This window comes from Cyprinodon tularosa, unplaced genomic scaffold, assembly GCF_016077235.1.
Source record: "Cyprinodon tularosa strain WSP-4 unplaced genomic scaffold, ASM1607723v1 ctg289, whole genome shotgun sequence".
Classification (NCBI taxonomy): Eukaryota; Metazoa; Chordata; class Actinopteri; order Cyprinodontiformes; family Cyprinodontidae; genus Cyprinodon; species Cyprinodon tularosa.
The window spans coordinates 486,104-507,236 of record NW_024038995.1 but is presented as its reverse complement, the minus strand read 5'-3'; the positions used below and the strand labels follow the sequence as shown (position 1 = coordinate 507,236).

Sequence of the window (21,133 nt, the reverse complement as noted above, 5' to 3'; positions counted from 1 at the left end):
TTACTGCAAGGCAAGTAAGAGACAAGACAGTGCTTCCAGCTCCACAACCGTTCATCTCAAAATTCCCCATAAGTGTTTCTTAATTTTATCCAAAGAATATTTCTACTTTTGGGCCTGCTTCAGTGGCGCAGTGGTTGGCGCGCATGATTCATATACGGAGGCATTAGAACTCGACTTGGCCGACACAGTTTGAAACAGTCATTATTTTGATCTCAAATACTCCCTAATGGGATAAACAATCCCTCTCCCTTAGACACTGTGTTGCCTTAAAGCTCTGAGGCCTGAATGAATGAAACTCAGCACTCATAGATCTAAATATGTAAAAGCGAATTAATAGGAGATGTATTTTTTTCCCAACACAAGTGTTCTTGGACTATGGAAGGAAGCCAGAGTACCCAGAGAGGAGCCAGGCCTGCACAGGGAAACATACAAATTCAATAAAAAAAAAGGCCCTTAGCCAGGAATTGAGCCCAGAACCTTATTACTGCAAGGCAAGGCAGTGCTACCGGCTCCATCACCACTCAGTCCACAATTCCCCAAAAGTGTTTTTTTAATTTTGTCCAAAGAATATTTCTATTTTTTTGTGTCTTAGAAAGATTGTGATAAAATACTTTTATTCACTCACTGTTTGTATGCTATGAGGATGCAAGACTGATTTCATACATCTTATTTGTACAAACTTGGGCAATAAAGGTACTGTATTTCTGATTCTTTTTGTGTTTTACTGTATTTTTTTACTTTTAAACATAAAACAAAGAAAGATAAATATATTTCATTGGTATGTTTAAGGTTTTCCTTTAACTCCTTTGACTTGTGTATACAGTTGTGAAGAAACATTTTCATACCCTTTAATTAAAAGGGTATGAAAATAAAATAAATTGAAAATTGACAAAAGTAACCACAGATATGTGTATATTTCCATTTACATGCCTCACATAAATGTGTGGTATGTGAATGGAATATACACACACACACAGCAGGTGAAATAAGTATTGAACACCTTACCATCATTCTCAGTAAATACTGTATATTTCTATAGGTGCTATTGACATGACATTTTCACCAGATGTTAGTAGTAATCCATGCAATCTTCTCTCTGACAATCTGACCAAGAGTCAGAGCAACAAAGAGTTTTTGCAGACAGATAGAACCCACCAGAGCTCTGTGCTCCATTTAAAAAAAGAAAACCCTATTTCCTCAGCTCACACAGAGAGGATCACTGCAAGGTCACCCGTAGTCATCTCATTATCTACTCATAAGTACATCTGCATACTTGTTCTGGAAAGCAGAGGCAAATATGTGAATATGCCGAATATAAAGAACTGCAAAAGCAACATGGTGAGACATCATTAATCATAAATGAGCATCAGCCAGTCCTAATAAGTGGATCTCCACTTGGGATGTGAAAGAAAACTTTGTGGTTCTGCTGAGGGAAGAAACTGATGAGAAGCCACATTAAAAATGCAATGCACATCCTTCATGGAGAGTCAATCCCTACCTCAGTCATGGAGGAGAAGAAGAAGAAAGAGAGAGAAAAGAGATGAGCTGGCAGGTTGGAGGATGATGGACAAATGTACCTTTGATATTTGAACTCATTCCAAGAGAGGATAGATTTTCCACAGGAAAACAACTTCATCCAGACAGAGAAAGTTATGATTTTCACCTCATGATAGAGAGGAAAGTCTGTGCAGTCAACACAGCTATTGTGATGATTTATTTGATTTCAGGACGGGTAAGCAAAAAGAGACAAAAGCAATCAATATGAATGGAAAGACAAAACAAGTTAGATAGCTTCACTGGCATTGATTAATAGAACAATTAATATGCTGTAGGTTGTAAAGAAGAGGATCCCACTGGATGGATGTTTCATCAAATGGATGATTTGATTACTACATAAATGAAGGGAAAGACAAAGATCGATATGAGATATAAAATTTTCTAACTAAGAAAATGTGCCTAATGATAATATTGAATAGAGCCGCTCCTCTTTTCTCCTCCTCTGTCTCAGTCACCGTTGTAGTGTTGCTCCCTGGAAACTTTCTGGAACATCAAAATTCAGCTCTTTTAATTTGGTATGACAGCCCAATTTCACTTAAATTCCTGATCGGTCAAGCAGAAAATCAACCAAACTTTTCATGCATTTATTAAGAATTTAAAAAAATCTTATTCTCAAATGAGCCATGCATAAACAAGATTATACCACATACATGCATGACTTGAATATGGACGTATTAACTCTTTTAAGAGTGAATATATGTTTTTTTCAAGGGGTCCTCTGTGATGGTCTCCTTATCAGTTTGCAACATAGTTTTAATTCTAGTTTAAAAACTAACATGGTCAGGGGACAATATGTTTTGTGAACTGTGTCTAAGTTGACAATATATTTTCAGTTTATTGAGTCCATATAGAGGCCATCAAATGTGTTCAAAAATGTTTTAGAATAAAAAAAAAAGCAAAGATGCTTTCTATCGTATTTTTCCTTTTGTTTTTCAGATCAATTTAAGTTTAGTTTATCTACTTACAGATTTTAAAACAGGCGAAAGGGTATGGTGAAAATATTCAATCCAACCAAATAATCGAAAAAGATTATAGAAAAAATTGTAAAAAATAAATGAATACATGGAAATAAATAAATATCACGGTGAGAAAAGGCAGCAATAATTTCATTTTGAAATTCCTCTTTCAAACTGGCTCTAGATACATAAAAATGGTTTATGACTTTATTTATACAAAGCTACTTTTTTGGTGTGATGGATCATCAATTGCCAGGTGGGGGTTCTAAGATAATTTGAATAATCATGATGTTCTACACTGACTTTTTTTACAGGACAGATTGGGACAAAATTAAATTAAAGAAATATAGAAATAGTAAAGAAATATATTTCCCATTAAATCATTTAATGTATCCATTTTTGAATTTACAAATAAATAATGAAATTACTGTTAATCAATTAATCCTGATAAGTCATTAAGCACACATTTAAATGATTGACTGAAAAGTAAAACTCCAACAAATTTGTATTTTCTTGGAGAATTTATGTATTTAGGAAAAGAAAAGTACTTTTTTTAATCCATCAAATTCTTTTAATCAGAATGAGAAATGTTATATTGCCAAGTAGTTTATTGATAGATCTTAAAACTACAAGATAAATAGATTTATTTCAGACATGCAGTACGTACTATACAAACATGAACACAGTAACAAAAAGAAATAAGATAAAAAAAACATATATATATATATATATATATATATATATATATATATATATATATATATATATATATATATATATATATATATATATATATATATATATATATAAAGCTCTCTAACTGTCTAGGAGGAAGCCATAGCAGTGTTTTTAAAGCACAGAAACATAGTGTAGAGCAATATATTCAGTGTCAGTCAGGAACATAATGATGATATTGTCCAGAGTATTTAATTGACAGCTTTATATTGCATTTCTTTAAACAACCATCAAGCTGTTTCAAGAAATGCTGACTCCTACAGACAATAACACTTGTCCATCTGGGCTTTCTCATCAAAACTCTTAGTAGATTGTCGTAAACCATTAGCAACCTATGGAGGCTGGCTTTTAAAAAGTTCAGTTTAACTTCAATAGAACAAAAACCACATTTTAAGGAAGAATATCAGTTTCTACATAAAAAAATACATCACTGTTAATGTTCTCATAATCTGACAGAGGTCTATCAATACATAACCCATATTTGTAATTTCATTAGAGAAATTCAGTTAATTTCCAGACAGATTAGAGTTAGGAAACACCCCACTTTTGTCCTTTTTTTAAGACAGATCAGAATTAGTTTTTGATTATTTCAGTTTAATATATTGTTTGAGTGTGTACTGTTTTAGCTTTAATAACATCAGTGGTGTAAACCTGGAAGGTTCAACTCTGTATACAGTTAAATAATTTAATATAGTGCTGCTACTAAAGTTTGACTATCCTATTTGTATCGGAGACGCCATCCATTTCTCAAGAAAGGAAAGGTTTACTATTTTTTAAACCTATTCATTTTATACAGTAATCCCTGTCTTGCCGTGGCTTTGGTTCTGTTTAAGTTTTCCTTTGAGTTTTCATTGGTTTTATTTCCATTTTGTGTTGTTCTAGTTGTTTTTGGTTTTATTTAATTTCTTATGTATTTCTTGTTTACCCTCTGTTCCCCTCTCATGTCAGTCTGCTTCTCTTCTTTATTCTTCTGTCCACACTTGCTCCCAATCAGCTGATTAGCCTGATCTTTGTTCAGTCTCCCATTTATACTCCTCCTCTTCAGTTATGTCTCCTGGATTTCAGTTTTCTGTATGTTGTTATTATGGATTTTTGCTTCTGTTGCCACCTTTTGAATTAATTAAACCTGAAGAAACCACCTCAGCTTTTGTCTCTGCATTTGGGTCTTCCTCAAACCTTCACACAACCTGACATGTCTAGTTTTATGTGCTGAGGTCCGTTTCACGAAGCAGGTTTACGGAAAAGTCTAAGTTTTCTAAACCTGAAAATCGGGAAACTCTGACTTTTCCGATTCACAAAGAGAGTTTCCTCAACCTCTGTTTCAGTCACCATAGCAACAGTCTCCCCAGAGCTAACCTGGTGGGTAGCAGCTTTTCTTCACTAAACCTGGATGGTCCTCTGTCTCCGCTCTCCTTACAGCCAATCATGCTGTTTTATTTCCTGATTTAGTCAGATTTTGTGCATAAAAAAATATGCATCAATCATTCACTAGGTCCGTTACACACATTAGTTTAAAAAAAAAAAATGTGTCAGTTTGACGAGGACCTTATTAAAGAATGATCAGCACTTTTTCACAGATAATTGAATATTTACAGGGAGAGGATTCCTTAACTCAGTTGACAGGGCATGAGATTAGACTGTTTTTGGTTTATTTAGTATGACCAAGATGCTTTTATTTTTATTTAGTTATATTTACAGTACATGAAGAAATACTGAAATTATTTTCAGATTACAAATAATTAGTTTCATTAATCCAACGAGGAAAACTAATTACCTTAGGGTTAGGATTAGGAATTGTTTGATGATAACAACCTAATGAGCTTACTGGCACAACCTGTGGGCCTTATAGCCACTAATAACAAACATTTATCGAGATGATAACATCCGAAGTGCAGCTGCAAACAGCCACTTAGTATTTACAGTGTAAAAAAAGACTGAATCAACATGAGGAGTGATGCATGAGATGATGCACAAATTCTATGTATTAGAACAACATTTTAAGACTTCATTTTCACCTGCTGCCAGAAGGTTTCACCTAAATAGATACATTGATCTACTACCATTTAAAAAATAAACCCTTAATGTTATCACGATCATAAAAGACTATGGCAAGTCCTTTGATATGTACTATTTTTACTGAATAGGTATTCCTGATATCTTGAAAAAAAAACTTTTTTCTTTGTCTAAATGACCATTTCAAACAAAATGACATTCTTCACATCTACAATAAATATTCTGAATGTCTAGAAATTAATTTCAGATCTACATATTACTAATATTACTGGTCAAGATTTGCATTATTTTAACTATGAAAAAATGTATTTAATATATCATAAATATATTTTCAATGAAGCTGATAAATGCCCGAACAGCCAATTAAAATGTGTAAAAAAATCTCTAAATATACTAGTATAATTTTATTTTTTTTTTTTTACTTTATACAATTCAGTTTCTGCTACAAAAATGTATTTAGGTCTAGGAGTGTGATTTTTACCAGGAAGAATCTTATTTTAAAGATCTACAAATGGAACAACAGAGAGCAGTGCTTTAAATAAATGTAGAAATGGTCTGCCATATACCTTACACATTAACTCCAGCAACAATCTTCTTTGCATTGTCCTCTCCTTTGTAGCTGTAGCGCTGTTTCTCTGTCTTTTAAACACATTCGGCTATTTTTTTTAGTTTACATTTGTTTCATTTCTTTAAAATCATTTATTAAAATCTCTAGATCCAGACGGGTGAAATCGGCACTTCCTGTTTGTTGCCTGTTATCATGGATACTCGTTAAATCGGTGCTCCAGTGATGATGCCTTTTCATACTTGTTACGCACATGCTAAATTCTGAGAGGTTCTACTTGGAGTTGATTGAACTAATTGAAAGCAGCTGTTGTGAAACCAAAAACTCAGATTTTCGACTTTAGGCTAGAATTTCCCCACTGTGGGACAAATAAAGGATTATCTTATCTTATCTTATCTTATCTTATCTTATCTTATCTTATCTTATCTTTTCTTATCAATTTAGAGTTTTGGATTTGAATCTGAGTTTTTTTTTTACACCTGCCTTGTGAAACCGACCCCTGGAGCCAAAAAGGAAGTTGTTTAACAGAATCCAGCCTAATATTGTGACACACATGTATTCTGACATGTGTCTAGGGGTGGGTATTGCCAAAGAAGTCACGATTCGATCCGAATCACAATTCACATGCCACGATGTGATTCTATCACGATGCATCGCGATACTTGAAATATTGTTATTCATCGTGATATTTTCAATGAACACTGTAAGAAAAAAATCTTACCAGTGGCTGACTGGCTGTGTATAATCTGTATAGTGTCTTCAATTGATACATAACTGAAAGCAGCTTAATTCATACATAGCTGTATTTATTGAAACAACTATCGAAGGTATTGCCATGAAAACAAATACTGGACAGAAATATTACTATTACTGGAGTGGACACACTGACAAAAAGTGCTTAGGATTTATAAAACTTAAAATAACAGTGCTGTTAACATGGCCTCAGTGGTCCTTTAAACCAATGAAATGGAAACATTCAAATGTTTGACATTTCCCCTTTTGCAAATGACGTGCATCATATCAATTTCGTTTTTACCTTCTTTGATTTTAAAGCCAAAATGCATCCAAACATCTGACTTGGAATGTGATGGAGCTGGGCAAATTTTCTCAGTCTCCATGTTTTGTTTATAAATGACGTATCCACAGCAACATCTACTGGAAAGTTGTATTCCACTTGTTTTTGGATGATGTGTGCCAACCATTCATTATTTTATTTTATTTATTCCTTTTTGTTAATAAAGAATCTATACTTGGCATCAAGAATCGATGCAGTAGATCACAAAAATTAGAATCGCGATGCACCGTCATGACGATTATTTTGCACACCCCTACATGTGTCCCTATATGTTGTAATAAGGAAAAAGTACCTAAACAATCAGTTAAATAAAGGGGATCGATGGTAATAGGCAGTGTTGGGAAAGTCCTCTTTCTACGTGAACTAGTTCAAAGTTCAGTTCACACATTTTAAAATGAACTAGTTCAGTTCATAGTTCACAATTCCAAAAAACGAACTAGTTCATAGTTCTTTTTTTTCTTTTTTTTTCATATATTGCTCAATTACACCATAGCCTACTGTAGAACCACAGACAGTAATTATTTTATCAGTTGTAACTCTGAAGCTGTGCGTCAGATTTCATCTTCATATCCAGTTTTGAATCCTTATCCAACCAGGGTTTACATTAGCATTGAGGGGACAGCATTTGCCCATTGTTGCTTTAATGCTTTGTTGCTGTCCATTCACTTCACACTAGTAGCAGCTGCAGCTTTCACCCCTACAGTATATTCTCAAAAACATCAGGAAAAATGTGCTGCTTGAATGGTCTTTTTTATGAGTAATTATTAAAAGAAAAAATAGGAAAGTAGTCTTTAAGGTGCAAATGTTTTTTTTTTTATTTTAATAATTTTTTCCATTTGAAATTCCATTTCAATACGTACTAAAAAGGAATCCTGGAATCCTGGAAAATTATACCAGGCAGGTTTAACAAACAAGTTACATGGATAGTAAAACCCTCAAGAACAGGGGTCTTCTTTTCCAGACCAAGGACCCCCAAACTGATGTCACTCTATTACAGATGGAGTAATGTAAAGAAATTAATTTCTCCCTGGGATTATTAAAGTTTTTCTGATTCTGATTCCTGGTTGTTGTGAAGGAAACGGTGCCCAGCTTGAAAGAGCTCCTGTGTGTCGCTGAATGTGTGCATTGATGACTGAAAGACATCTTTTGTCTCCATTTATCTGTTTACTACAGTGTGTTGATTTCATGTTAATGAGTATTTAAAGACATTTCAATTAGTGGGGGAAAAAATTGCAGGGGGGGGATATAAAAATATCAGCTAACCATGCAGACCCTCATGCAGTACCTCCGTAGACCCCCTAGGGGTCGCGGATACCCTGTTGAAGACCTCCGCTCAAGAAGATTTTACTAACACAAACTGAGGGACCAGGCTGAGGTAGGAGGTAGAAATTTAAGGTTACTGAAGTGCGGATTTTTTACTGAAAGCCGGCGGGCAAACTTGTTGCCATCATCCTCACCGACCACCTGGTCATAAACCTGTTTTAAGTCGCCTCCATGCTGCTGTGGCTTCCACGCTGCATTTTGTTTTGATGATGCACGCGGCTGTAGGCTACGAGGCTGGTAGCTGCTGTTGCCAGATTGGGTGTTTTTCCCGCTACATATTAAGGCCTGTTTACGGTGTGATTTAGCCGGGGTTTCGCCTGGAGGGCTTTATAGAAATCTGGCAACCTATTGAACGGAGCTGAACTGAGAGAGCGTGCCGTTCACAGACGCCAGAATGAACGAGTTCACAATAACGTTCATCAGGCAGTAATGCAGTACGTTCAGTTCACGTTTGCCCAAAATATGAACGAGTTCATGAACTTTCGTTCAATTAACGCGTTCAGGCACAACACTGGTAATAGGTGAGGTGACACTTTATTTGCCAGGGCGCGAACAGCCTCACAGCTCCATGCTCTGTTCCAGACAAGGTTTTTTGTTTTTCCCTTAAAGTTTGCAAAGATCTGTGAAGGTCTTCACATACAGTTAATCAAAAAAAGTTGCAGAGTCAAAGAAAACAGTCACATTTTTAATAAACCTTGATCCTAAAGGAGTTTGGCCTCTATTCCAAACAACTCGTTCACTCAGGCACTCTGTAGCCTTGCAGGTCTTTGATGGCCTGAGTGAACACTTTTATATGCAAAGAAAATTAAAATCAGCACTCATAATTAATATTAGAAGGGATGTGACAGGAAATTTATATATCCAGCCACATTTTCTAATTTATAGTATATGTAGAAGTAAGTAAACTAATAAAAGCTGAAATGTGGATCCCCTGACATAAATAAGCTGACATTACACTGCAGAGTAAAGAAAACAGAAACTATTCCATATTTATTGAGGACAAACTCTCCTAACACATGTTGATAAGCTTCACATGTAATCCAGCCAGTTTGATCCAAGCTGTATAAGAAAATACTGCCTAAACGTGCTCTATCTTGATAATCTCTGATTACTGAAGCTGTGACACAAATGAGGCATTAGTCTGCTGCTACTTGAGTCCTTTAAAAAAACAGAACATTCAAGATCAACCCTTTCTTAGTTTAGATGAGGATGATTGCATGAAGAGAAGCGTGATTTATTAACAGATACGAGAGTTATCTGTGACGGAGAAGCAAACAAGGTTTTTTATCAACTAACTGCATCTGAACAGCGATGTGTTTATTTTCCCAATTTGAACACAACCCATCTTAATAAACCTTAGTGCTCTCCCCTTCACTCATATAAAGGACATTAGGATTGACTGTGCTGCTGTCATCATTACAGTCGACTCTGTTCATTTTATCATTCAGCACATGTCCTCAGAGTATGGCTTCATTGTATTTCTTCTGCTGTTCTATTAAAACGCCTCTAAATCTGATCGTTCTTATCGGGAAAACCGTCCGCTGTTAGCCATTTCAGCAGCTGACTCTCGTAAAGCACAGCGTCCGTCACTGACACTCTGTAATGATTCAATTCAGATCAAATAAAGGGGAGGTTTGCACCAAGATCTTTTTCTTTTTATTCCCTGATAGGAATGAGTCATTTCTTATAGCTCAGACTGCACATCAAAAGGTTGAAGAACGACAAGTTTCTTGTACATAATTAAACGTGAAAGTAACCCATGAGCTCAGAACAACAGGTGGGAATTTAGCTAACAAGGCTGATAATTTCATATGACAGAAAAATGACTTCAAGTTATTTTCTTCTTCTCAAAATTAATCCGTTCTGAAGTTTCTAATTGGGGTTCTTGGTTTCTCTGTTGTTTAGGATTATGTTGGTGTTTCTGGGCTGTTGCTCAGTGTTGCCTCATAAAGAAAAGTGCAGGATCTAAAGTGAACTGTGGGAGGAGAAAGGAGGCCTGGATGTGTCGGAACAGCAGAGCACAATATGCACAGATCTGCAGTCTGCAGACAAAGCAGATGATATGAATTGGAAGGAAAGGAGCAAGAATGGGGGAAATAAAGCAGATTGTGTGAATGTGTTTGCTAAAGGACTAAGGCAGGGATATGGGACGATAAAGGATGGGGAACACATAAGAGATAAGAAAGGGATATAGTTTAAATGCTTCTGTCTGGGTATTTACAATATGTGTGTGTGTTCATGACGAGGAACTGATACCAAGACAGGATAGAAGACATGAGAGAGAAAAAAATATAATTGTTTTTTTTTTTTTTTTATATATGCCTATTTATGGATTAAAACTGGAAATTGCCAAATAGATACAGTCAGATATAACCACTGGAAAGAACATGAAAAACGATTCTAAGCAGAAGAAAACTTTGAAAACATTTTCGGAATGGGAACCACTTTTACAGTTTTAGCAACTTTACAGTTTTAAATTTGTCAGGCTTTTAACAGGTAAAACTAAAACCGTATCAACAGCCTGGTTGAAAAATGTCATGGTTTTGTTTCTCTTTAAGTTTTCTTTTTGACTTTTCATTAGTTTTATTGCCATGGTTGTATTTGAGTTCTTATGTATTTCTTGTTTACCCTCTGTTGCCCTCTTGTGTCAGTCTCCTTCTCCTCGCTCCCTTCTAGATTCTTCTGTCCACACCTGTTCCTCGACTGCCAATCAGTCCCCCCGTCGTTTCTGTCATATATACACCTTCTGTTCAGTCACTTTTTTCTTGTCGCCTTTCACTTCTTTATCCCTTATGTGTGTTTTTCCTTAAGTCTTCTTGTTCTTGGATTTCTGTATTTTAGGAATTTTTTTTAAACCTGCCAGAAACCAATTCAGGTTCAGTCTCTGTATTTGGGTCCTCTTCAAACCTCTACTCAACCTGATTGAAAAATGTGGACATCAAGGACATTTTGTATGTTTGTCCAGAACTAAAACGGCTCAATATGTCTGAGTTGAGGTAGTTAGGAATTTTTGGAATCCCCCCTTGATGCCTCCCCTCGGGAGGTGTTCCAGGTGCGTCCCACTGAGAGGAAGCTCAGGTGACGACACGATGCAGGGACATGTTTCTCGGCAGGCCAGGGAGCATCCCTGGCTTCAACCAGCAGAGTGAACCTATTTTTTTCTTCTTTACAATAAAGTAAGCTTCATTCTTCAAAGCAAAGGCTTGAATTTGTGAAGCTTGTTTCCCTAATTTATTTAAAATGAACTCATTTATCTTAAAGACAGACTGAAAGGTAGACAGAAAAATGAGCAGATACATAATTGACCCTGCTAAGAAATTATTTTATTACTAGTTATTCTACAGGTCAAATCAACATTTTATATGAAAACGGAGGGCAAGACCTTCACTAAACTGTTCCACATCAAAATACTGTCTGCAGGAGTGACGTGTGACTTTATTGTGCTTGTTTGTGTTTAGTTAATTATCTTAAAACAAAAAAGAAACTTCAAGTTCAGACCAAGCTCCAGTTCACAAAAAGAAATGATACTAAGCAGTCATGAACTGGTGACTTTAATGGGGCACGGTGCTAACACTGAAGAAGACAATGTCACTTTGATGAAAATAGGATATTTAACTTTTAAAGTTGCTGAGATTTTAAAAATATACATTATTATATAGGATAGAACATTTTCAGTAACAACAATTAGTCTGGGGACAATGATCCAGCCTGAGTTATGCATGGTTTGAAATGGTTCAATAACCCTCCATGAACTCCTGTTAAAAGCTGAAAACCTTTAGAGATATACTGCAGACTCCAGAGCAATAAAAGGGACAATAAGACAAAGAAAGCAGCTAAAAAGGTATAAAAAATCTCCACTTTACATTGTCTGAGATATATCAAGCGCATTAAAAAAATTGGAACAGATTTTATTCTCTCTTTTAAATGCTGGGAGGATATTTAGAAGAAGAGCCAGTCCATAAGATCAAATATACAAACACCTAAAATCAGGAGCTTCAAGCTGAGCTAGAGGATGTAAAAAAAGATGTCCTCATAGGAATGTCTAAAAACCCTATGTTTTTTCTTGTGATTTTTTTTCAACTCTAATAGATGGGTGAAGAAAAATGGATTATTATTTTTAAGGCTGTGTACTTCATCATCCTAATTGGACAGTTTTCCAAGGTGATCTCCAGGTTTGCACAAACAGAAACTTTCCAAAAAGGGTGCCTGGGTCATTTTTTTCAAAAAGGTGACACAGATACAGGGGCTAAATGTCATAGAGCAGCGGGCGCCCAAGGAGACATACAGGAGTTATTAACACAGTGTCAGAACTTTTGTTTAAAAATGCTTTATCCTTTTGTTCAAATTGTTCTACAGATCTTAAAAAACGCTAAAAAAAAACAAAAAAAAGGGAATGTAAAGACAATGTGAAAATAAAAACCAACTAAACAAAGAGTAAAAAAATAATATAGAATAGAATAGAATAGAATATAATAGAATAGAATAGAATAGAATAGAATAGAATAGAATAGAAGTGTTAATACCAGCCTGGAAGTTAGAAGGCAATTTCAGCCAAATGTAATCTGAGAAATATTAACTCATTCAAACATATAATTTTGCACAGATTGGAAGCCGAGCACAGAGTCTTGGTAAGTCCAGCCAGAACACATGCTGCCATGAACCAGGACCATCCATCATGGCAGTAACGAGACAGCGATGCAGCAGCCAGAAAGAACTGAGATTGAACCAATCAGAATACAGCATGCATGCTGGCAGCCAGTAACTCTCACTAAAAAATACATCACAGGATCCTTTTTTTCTTTTTACAGAGCTCAATGATTATAAATCAAACAATAGATGGCCCTTTCATGGATACATTGTTTTTTCTACTTATTCAGAATAGCTAAAACTGGCAAACGCAGAGTTTTTACACAGCATCCCTTTAGAAATTCCCTTTTATTTTTCCGGGGTTCAATTTTAAAGTCTTTCAGCTTGCTGTTCACATACAGCTCTTTATATTTACAATAAAGACCTGAAACTGTAATTTGTGGGAGGATCAGATTTTAGAACAAACTCTCAAAAGGTCTTGGAGTTGAAAATCAAGTTTCCTAAGTTAAATATGGATGTTAGCAACACTTTTTTTGTTCTTTCTGTAAAGCACAAATATGTTACGCAAGAGTCCAAGGTAAAACTGTACATATTTATTAACTGAAAGTATACCTATATCTATATCTATATATACAATCTGCAAAGTGTCATCTGGATTTTAAGCCAATATGTTGTTGAACAATCATTTACAATTACAGTTGTAAATCTTAATGGTATGCCCCACCAGCTTTGCACAAAATTAGATTAAGCTTTTTACCAATTCTTCTATGCTAAACACTTCTAGTTCAGTCCATTTGGAATGAGAGGATTTGTATACATCTATATTTTCCAAATAGATTTGGATCTTGATTCAATCCTATCTACTGATCTACCATCAGTGAGTGTGTGTGTGTGAATGACTGAATGTAGTGTAAAAGAGCTTTTGTCAAGTCCTCTGAATTGAAAAAGCGCTATATAAGTACAGGTCATTTACCATCCCACCAGATTATGCTCTAATCTGAACCATTCCACACTAGTTCTGGCTCTATGTTATAATCCTCCCGAAAACAAGCGTCACTTTCTTTATTAGTAATATGCATCAACACTGACAAACACTGAGACTCCATAGCTGTGTCTTAACGTCTGCCCTAATCAATATATACGGAACTTTATTGTGGTTACGCCATTTTAAATGAGTGTCCGAACTTCTAGTGGATGAAAAAGTCTGGACTCGAAATGTCCAACAATGCATCTTAAAAAGTAGTGATCATCCATGGTCACTAGCCGAGCAGATATATGCCGGGATGCTTTGCGAGAGCTCTCATAGCAAAGTATCATGGAATTTGTTATGACAGCGGCCTGCTGTGGGGTAGGGATTGAGGGGACAAAGATTAAGCAGGCCCCGCGCGGGGAGGCGGAGTTACGTGACCAACAGGGAGTAAAAAGTAGTGATCAGCTGTCCGAACCGTCAGTTAACTGAGTTCACTATAAAGTCCCCGTTCTATACAGTGATTGAGGGATTTTGGGGTTCGCCCATCTCTCTGTGTAAGAAAAGCATCATAGTACTAATAGTAGTAGTTTCACTACATGTATTTCTTCCAAGTTGAGATATGTTACATGTAAATATACAATTACATGTAGTGTTGTATTAGATTTTTCTTAGTTTTGAGGCCAAAGAGCTCAGTTTTAGTTTACTTTAACCAGGATATTATATTCCACATGTTAGCTACTACATGTCTAAGCCGGACTTCCACAGAATCTCCTCTTTTTACTCTTCTACTATACTGGACTGATGGTGGTCAGAGGGCCCGGTGACTCATGTGTATGGCAGTCCCACCACTCTCAGTGAGCCTCAGGGCAGGTGTTGCTAAAACGTAGCTTTCCACCATCAGGGTGGAAATGGGTAATCCAATCCAATCCAATCCACTTTATTTATATAGCACGATTTAAATAAACACAAGGTTTCCAAAGTGCTGCACAAAAAGATAAAATAACTAAAACCTTCAGCCAGGTCTCGGAGATGAAGAGGAAATCCAAATTCCGGGATAAGAAGAAATCCTTAAGAATTAATGATTTATTCACAAGCGATCTGGCGTTTACCAGGCCAAATCTAGCATGAGCTGGCTGGTCAGGACGAACAGCTGACAGGGATGCCCGACACAGAGGCCGCAGGTTCCCCAGATTTACTCCGCGCCAGCGGGGACGAAGAGAGCAGAGTCCGCGGGGTTGAAACATCACATCCGAGCCCGCCACCGGTACCAACCAGGCAGCGACGGGGTCCAGGGAACGTCGAGAGACACAAAGGCGAAGCCCCGCTCCATGTCCACCTCGATCAGGACGTACCAACCCGGCCTTCAGCCTCACCAGACAGCCACTATGCTTACCCCGGCGGTGGTGCCGTTTTCGCCCCGGGGGTGGCGTCGGAGTGTGGCAGAGGTACGTCGGGATGCCCGATAGGAAAGGAGGCAACGTTTTTTGTCCATAATAATTAAAGCTGACGTTGACAAGATTTTTGCCATAAATCCTCAGATCTAACAGCGTTTGGCGATCATACACCCGTAGAGTGTTGACGGTATGTGCAACATAAGTTACAAACAACAGAAAAACAAACAACAATCAGAGCAGCTGACGGCCCGCCTGACACACTGGCGCCATCTTGCATAAATGACTGAATGTAGTGTACAGACCTTTGAAGTCCTCTGACTTGAAAAGGACCAACAGAAGTCCAGACAATTTAGCATTTTCCACTTTAAGATGGCCACTTGTAAAGAACATAACTAATACATCAGCAGCCAATAGCAACCCAGGCTTTCCTTTTTAAGTTAATCGCTATGGCCATATCTGTTGTCCAACCAAGATGCAACCGACCTCCACCCCTTTCACCTTCCCAGTCTACTTCCTACTCCAATCAGCCCAATGCATCTTTTTATCCAGTCAACAATCAGTGTCCAGGTCCTATGTGAAAGACATCTATACCAAAACTTGTTGAGTGCCTATGAATTACTGCAACATTCCCTTTGGAGTGAATAACATTTTTTTTATTAAATGGAACCGAATCTCCATTCTTATAACTCTGCACATTCTATCAAAATCATAAATCCTTAGCTCTACATCCTCTGCTGGGGTCTGAGTGCCTAAATATTTAAATTCATTCATGTCAATGAACTCTCTAACTGCCTCCTTATGAGTCTCTCAAGATTAAAATGCTTTTAAGTAAACACTCATATCTTGTTTTTTTGTTTAGTTTTTTCTGTTGTGTCATCCTTTTTCCCTGTTGGAGGAGGTAGATTTAACAATCCTATAAAACCTGTCCTTAAACCTGTCAAAGTCTAGGAACATTGTCTAAAGGCTAACCCTTTAACTATAGATCATCTGACAGTTTAAAGTTCGTATGAAAACCTACCTGTTTAGATCTGTTTTGACTGCTGAGTGCACATGTGAAATGTTTATGTTTTTTTATTGTGTTGAAACTGTTTTTATTGCACATTTTGGTAGCAAACAACACTGATGATATCTTTTTTCTCTGGTTTCTTCTAAGGTGTTAATAACCTGATTATTTTCCAGTCTGCTCAAACAGTCTGGCTACTAATTGGATTCCTGTGGTCTCAAACCGACCAATAATCACTGAGAGCCGTCAGTCAAACGAGGACACCTGAGGAGCTACTCTGCTGCCTCCAACACTGACCTGTCGATGTGTTTGCTCCTTATTAGCCACTAAGAATTTTAAGGTTTGTACCTTTCTCTTCACAATTGCCTAATTGATGTTTTTCTCCTAATTCTAATCTTCTTTACCGTGTTGCTTTTGTTTTATATGTGCAACATAGTAAACATGTTTCTAATCACTGATAATATACTGTTAATATTTTTACATTTAATCTTTAGAGTAGGTATTTGCACTATAAATCCTTAGAAAATTTACCTTTATTTAGGGGTTTTCATCTTACATTATCATGTCACCACATGATTTTTAAAGCAGGGTTTGTAGCCCTTTAGAAAATTGGAGGAAAATTTATGAAAAAGGAAGTATCAAAGTTTTTTATAAAACTGTGTATCATGTACTCTGTGAATGCCTTTTCTCTTTTTGCAAAACTCTCAAGGTTCTCCATAAAAAACAGAGAACGTCTACATATCATTAATGGCCATTAATGGTCATTAATGGCCAATAAACTCAACCCTCCCACTGCACACATTTGAGAGAGGTTTGAGTTTCTTCTTTTTTGCTCAGTGGAAACATAATACTTTGTTGAAAGTGAGTTGATATTTTCTATGTTCAACAACTGTATTAATAGCAGAGTTGGGCCGAATGTAAACAATCTAAAAGTAGATTTTTTGTAGTATTACCTGGGACCATGGTATGGAAAAGTGTGGAAACACCAAAGCCAGGAACTTTGTATTTATTTATCGACAGAAAAATAATCATATATTGTACAAAATACCTTCGACAATCATGTTTAAAATGTATAATTTTAGGGACAAAAGGAACTAAATTAGCAATGTCTGAGGGGTTGGGTATTGTGATAAATATTGGTACTGATTCAGGTAGCGGATAGGTGCAGTGAGTCACAGGTGAGTGTAGGGATGATAAAAGCATGGATAACAGAAATGCGCATAAAGTCACAATAAGGCGTTTCGACTTCTTCAGAGCAGTGTTGTACCTTTTTTGAGCAGCAGCTGCAGCGTTCCCCTCTCCAGCTCCAGACTAAGGGCCATCCCATCCTGCCCGTCGACATGCAGCAGCGTCCCAGAGTTCCTCAGGGTTTTGAACTTCAGGGAGACGACCTGTTTTGACCCGTGCTTCAGCCTGGGGCCGAGCCTGAAAGTCAGGCTGCTGCTGCCGTCAAAGCCCATTATATCAGAGGCTGAAAATAAAGATAAACAATAAAATCAGGACAGAGGCATCTTCAGCTCTAGGGACTTTACAGCAGCCTTCCTATCCTTACGATATCCGAGTGATTCTCAACACTTATTGTCTTCAGATTGCTACCAGGTTACAAATCTGTATTCTGTTTATCAAGCACTTTTCTGCCGGTGTCCTCTGCCGGCTTGGGAATTAGACTGAGGTGAGCCAAACTGTGTGGGTGGTAAAGAATGGACTGTTTTAAAAAAGAGCAGCTGCTGAGCTCAGCATCAGTTTCCTCTTCAGCTGTACAACTAATTTCCCTTTCTCTTTTTTTAATGAAGTTGGCAATTCTTTGACCTCACTTAGCTCACAGTAATGTGCTTATTGCACTGTACAGTGCAATTCCTGCTGATTACAGGGCAGCAAGCTGAAGCTCAGACTTATAAACTCATCCTTTACATACAGTTAAAAACGTTGCTTCCTTTAATGTCAACCAGACATTTTTAACTGCAAAAAACAATCTACTAATAAGTAAAAAGACCTTAAATTAAGTGTATTTATGCTTAATTTGAGTAGGTAAATGAGATAGTTTGCCAATGGTATGACTATTTTTACTCTTAAAATAAGATAATTAGATATGATGCGCTTTAAATAAGATAATGCAATCGTGTTTTCTTATTTTTAATGTAAATTGTCTTGTTCTCTACTGTTACCCACTCTTTACTCCATCCAGACAGTGTCTTGCCCACGACCAAAATCTAATAAATTAGCAAAGATTCCCAAAGGAGTAAATCATGATAATCTAATTAAAATCAAAATAACTCCAATTGGGGAAAAAGTTAAAACAATTAAATGCGGTCTGTTTAACATAAGATCGCTTTCCTCTAAAAGTCTACTAGTTAATGACTTGATTTGTGATAATCACATTGACTTGTTTTGCCTTACAGAAACCTGGCTGCAGCAAGAGGATTATGTGAGCATAAATGAGGCAACTCCTTCAAGCTATTTAAATTTTCACATCCCCAGAAGTTCTGGGCGAGGAGGAGGAGTAGCAACAATCTTCCAGTCTGACTTACTGATTACTCCCAAAACAATTAATACCTACAACTCTTTTGAACATTTAACCCTTAATTTCCCTGATCCAAATTTCAAGGCAAGAAAACCTCTTCTTTTTGTAACTTTGTATCGTCCACCTTACTCTGAATTTTTAGATGAGTTTTCAGAGTTCCTTTCTGATTTGGTATTAAATACTGACAGGGTCATCATAGTGGGAGATTTTAACATCCATGCTGACATTGAAGGCGATAGCTTAAGAGCAGCCTTTAATGCTATCTTAGACACTATTGGCTTTGTTCAAAATGTGAATAGTCCCACGCATTCTCATCTTCATACTTTGGATCTTGTGCTGACATACGGCATAGAATGTGAAGAAATAACAGTATTTCCTCACAACCCTGTCCTCTCTGACCACTTTCCAATAACCTTCAGGATTACTTTAACAGAGTTCTCCTCCCCCAAAATAAGGTTCAATTTTAGTAGATCTTTATCAGATAGTGCAGTTATAAATTTTAAAGAATCTGCTTCACTTTCTCTCTCCTCTGTGTCACTGAGCAGTGCTGCAGAGTGCAAAAGCTTAGCTTATTCCCCTTCACAGGTTGATGATTTTGTTGATGGGGTTGCTAGTTCTCTGCGTATTGCCTTAGACAACGCAGCTCCTTTGAAAATGAAAACCGTTAAAAATAGAAAGCTTGCTCCTTGGTTTAATGCAGAGCTGCGTACTTTGAAGCAAAATGCTAGGAAACTGGAGAGAAAATATCGCTCCACAGGCCTGCGAGAGTCCTTCCTAGTCTGGAAAAATGGTTTACTGCCGTATAAGAGGACTCTTTGTAAAGCAAGAGCAGCATACTTCTCCTCATTAATAGAGGAGAATAAGAATAATCCTAGATTTCTTTTTAATACAGTTGCCAAACTCACCCAGAGCCATAGCTCTGTTGAACCGTCCATTCCACCTGCTCTTAGCAGCAATGATTTTATGGGATTCTTTATAAATAAGATTGATCTTATTAAAAATAAGATCATAAGCACTCCTCTATCCGCGATTGTACCTGAGGTAGTCATGGAATCTGAACCGGGTTTAGACTGCTTTGATCCAGTTGAACTCTCTGAATTAGCAAAATTATTGTCTTCATCTAAGCCTTCAACTTGTATGTTAGATCCAGTTCCAACCAGGTTATTTAAGGAGGTATTCCCTTTGATCTCCTCCTCCATTTTAGATGTGATTAATCTATCTCTGTTACAGGGATATGTACCTAAAGCTTTTAAGGTTGCTGTAATTAAACCTCTGCTTAAGAAACCGTCTCTTGACCCAGATGACTTGGTCAATTATAGACCTATATCCAATCTTCCTTTCTTATCCAAAATTCTTGAGAAAGTAGTTGCCAAACAAGTTTGCGATCACTTCCACCATAATGAACTTTTTGAAGAGTTTCAGTCTGGCTTTAGAGCTCATCATAGCACTGAAACAGCTCTGGTGAAAGTCACTAATGATATTCTCATGGCCTCAGATAATGGACTTGTATCTGTGCTCGTCCTGTTGGATCTTAGTGCTGCATTTGATACAGTTGACCATAATATTCTTTTAGAAATACTTGAATATTTTGTTGGAATTAAAGGAACAGCACTAGACTGGTTTAAATCTTATCTATCTGATCGAATTCAGTTTGTTCATGTTAATGATAGATCTTCAACACGCTCAAAGGTTACCTGTGGAGTACCACAGGGATCAGTGCTAGGACCAATTCTCTTTACTTTATACATGCTCCCAATTGGTAGAATTATTAGACAGCATGGGATTAATTTCCACTGTTACGTTGATGATACCCAGCTATATCTGTCTATAAATCCAGATGAAGCTAACCCATTACATAGATTACAGGCATGTCTTGAAGACATAAAAACCTGGATGACTCTTAACTTTCTGCTCCTGAATGCAGACAAAACAGAAGTTATAGTCTTTGGACCAGAGTCTCTGAAAAAGAAACTGATTAGCCAGTCACTTCATTTGGATGGGATTAAACTGATTTCAGATAATAAAGTAAAAAATCTTGGTGTTATTTTTGATCAGGACCTGTCATTTAAATCCCACATCAAAGAGGTTTCCAGAATTTCCTTCTTTCATCTGAGGAACATTACAAAAATTAGAAATATCCTGTCCAGGGGTGATGCTGAGAAACTAGTCCATGCATTTGTTACTTCAAGGCTGGACTATTGTAATTCTTTACTATCAGGAAGTCCACAAACTGTAGTTAAAAGCCTTCAGCTGATCCAAAATGCTGCAGCCAGAGTTCTAATGAAAATTAAAAATAGGGGTCATATCTCGCCTATCCTGGCTTCTCTTCATTGGCTTCCTGTTAAATCAAGAATAGAATTTAAAATCCTCCTTCTCACATATAAAGCCTTAAATGGCCAAGCTCCATCTTATATCAGAGATCTGATTGTTCCTT

General features: G+C 36.8%; 1 protein-coding gene across 1 annotated transcript in view; it reads right to left on the bottom strand.

Moving 5' to 3' along the window:
* The window catches only part of LOC119787137 (contactin-associated protein-like 4), a 170,395-nt gene that overhangs the window by 95,492 nt on the left and 53,770 nt on the right, over positions 1-21,133 (bottom strand). Inside the window, exon 5 of the mRNA XM_038290781.1 lies at positions 17,446-17,649. Coding sequence (XP_038146709.1) covers positions 17,446-17,649 — 204 coding nt within the window. The remainder of the gene's footprint in view (positions 1-17,445; positions 17,650-21,133) is intronic.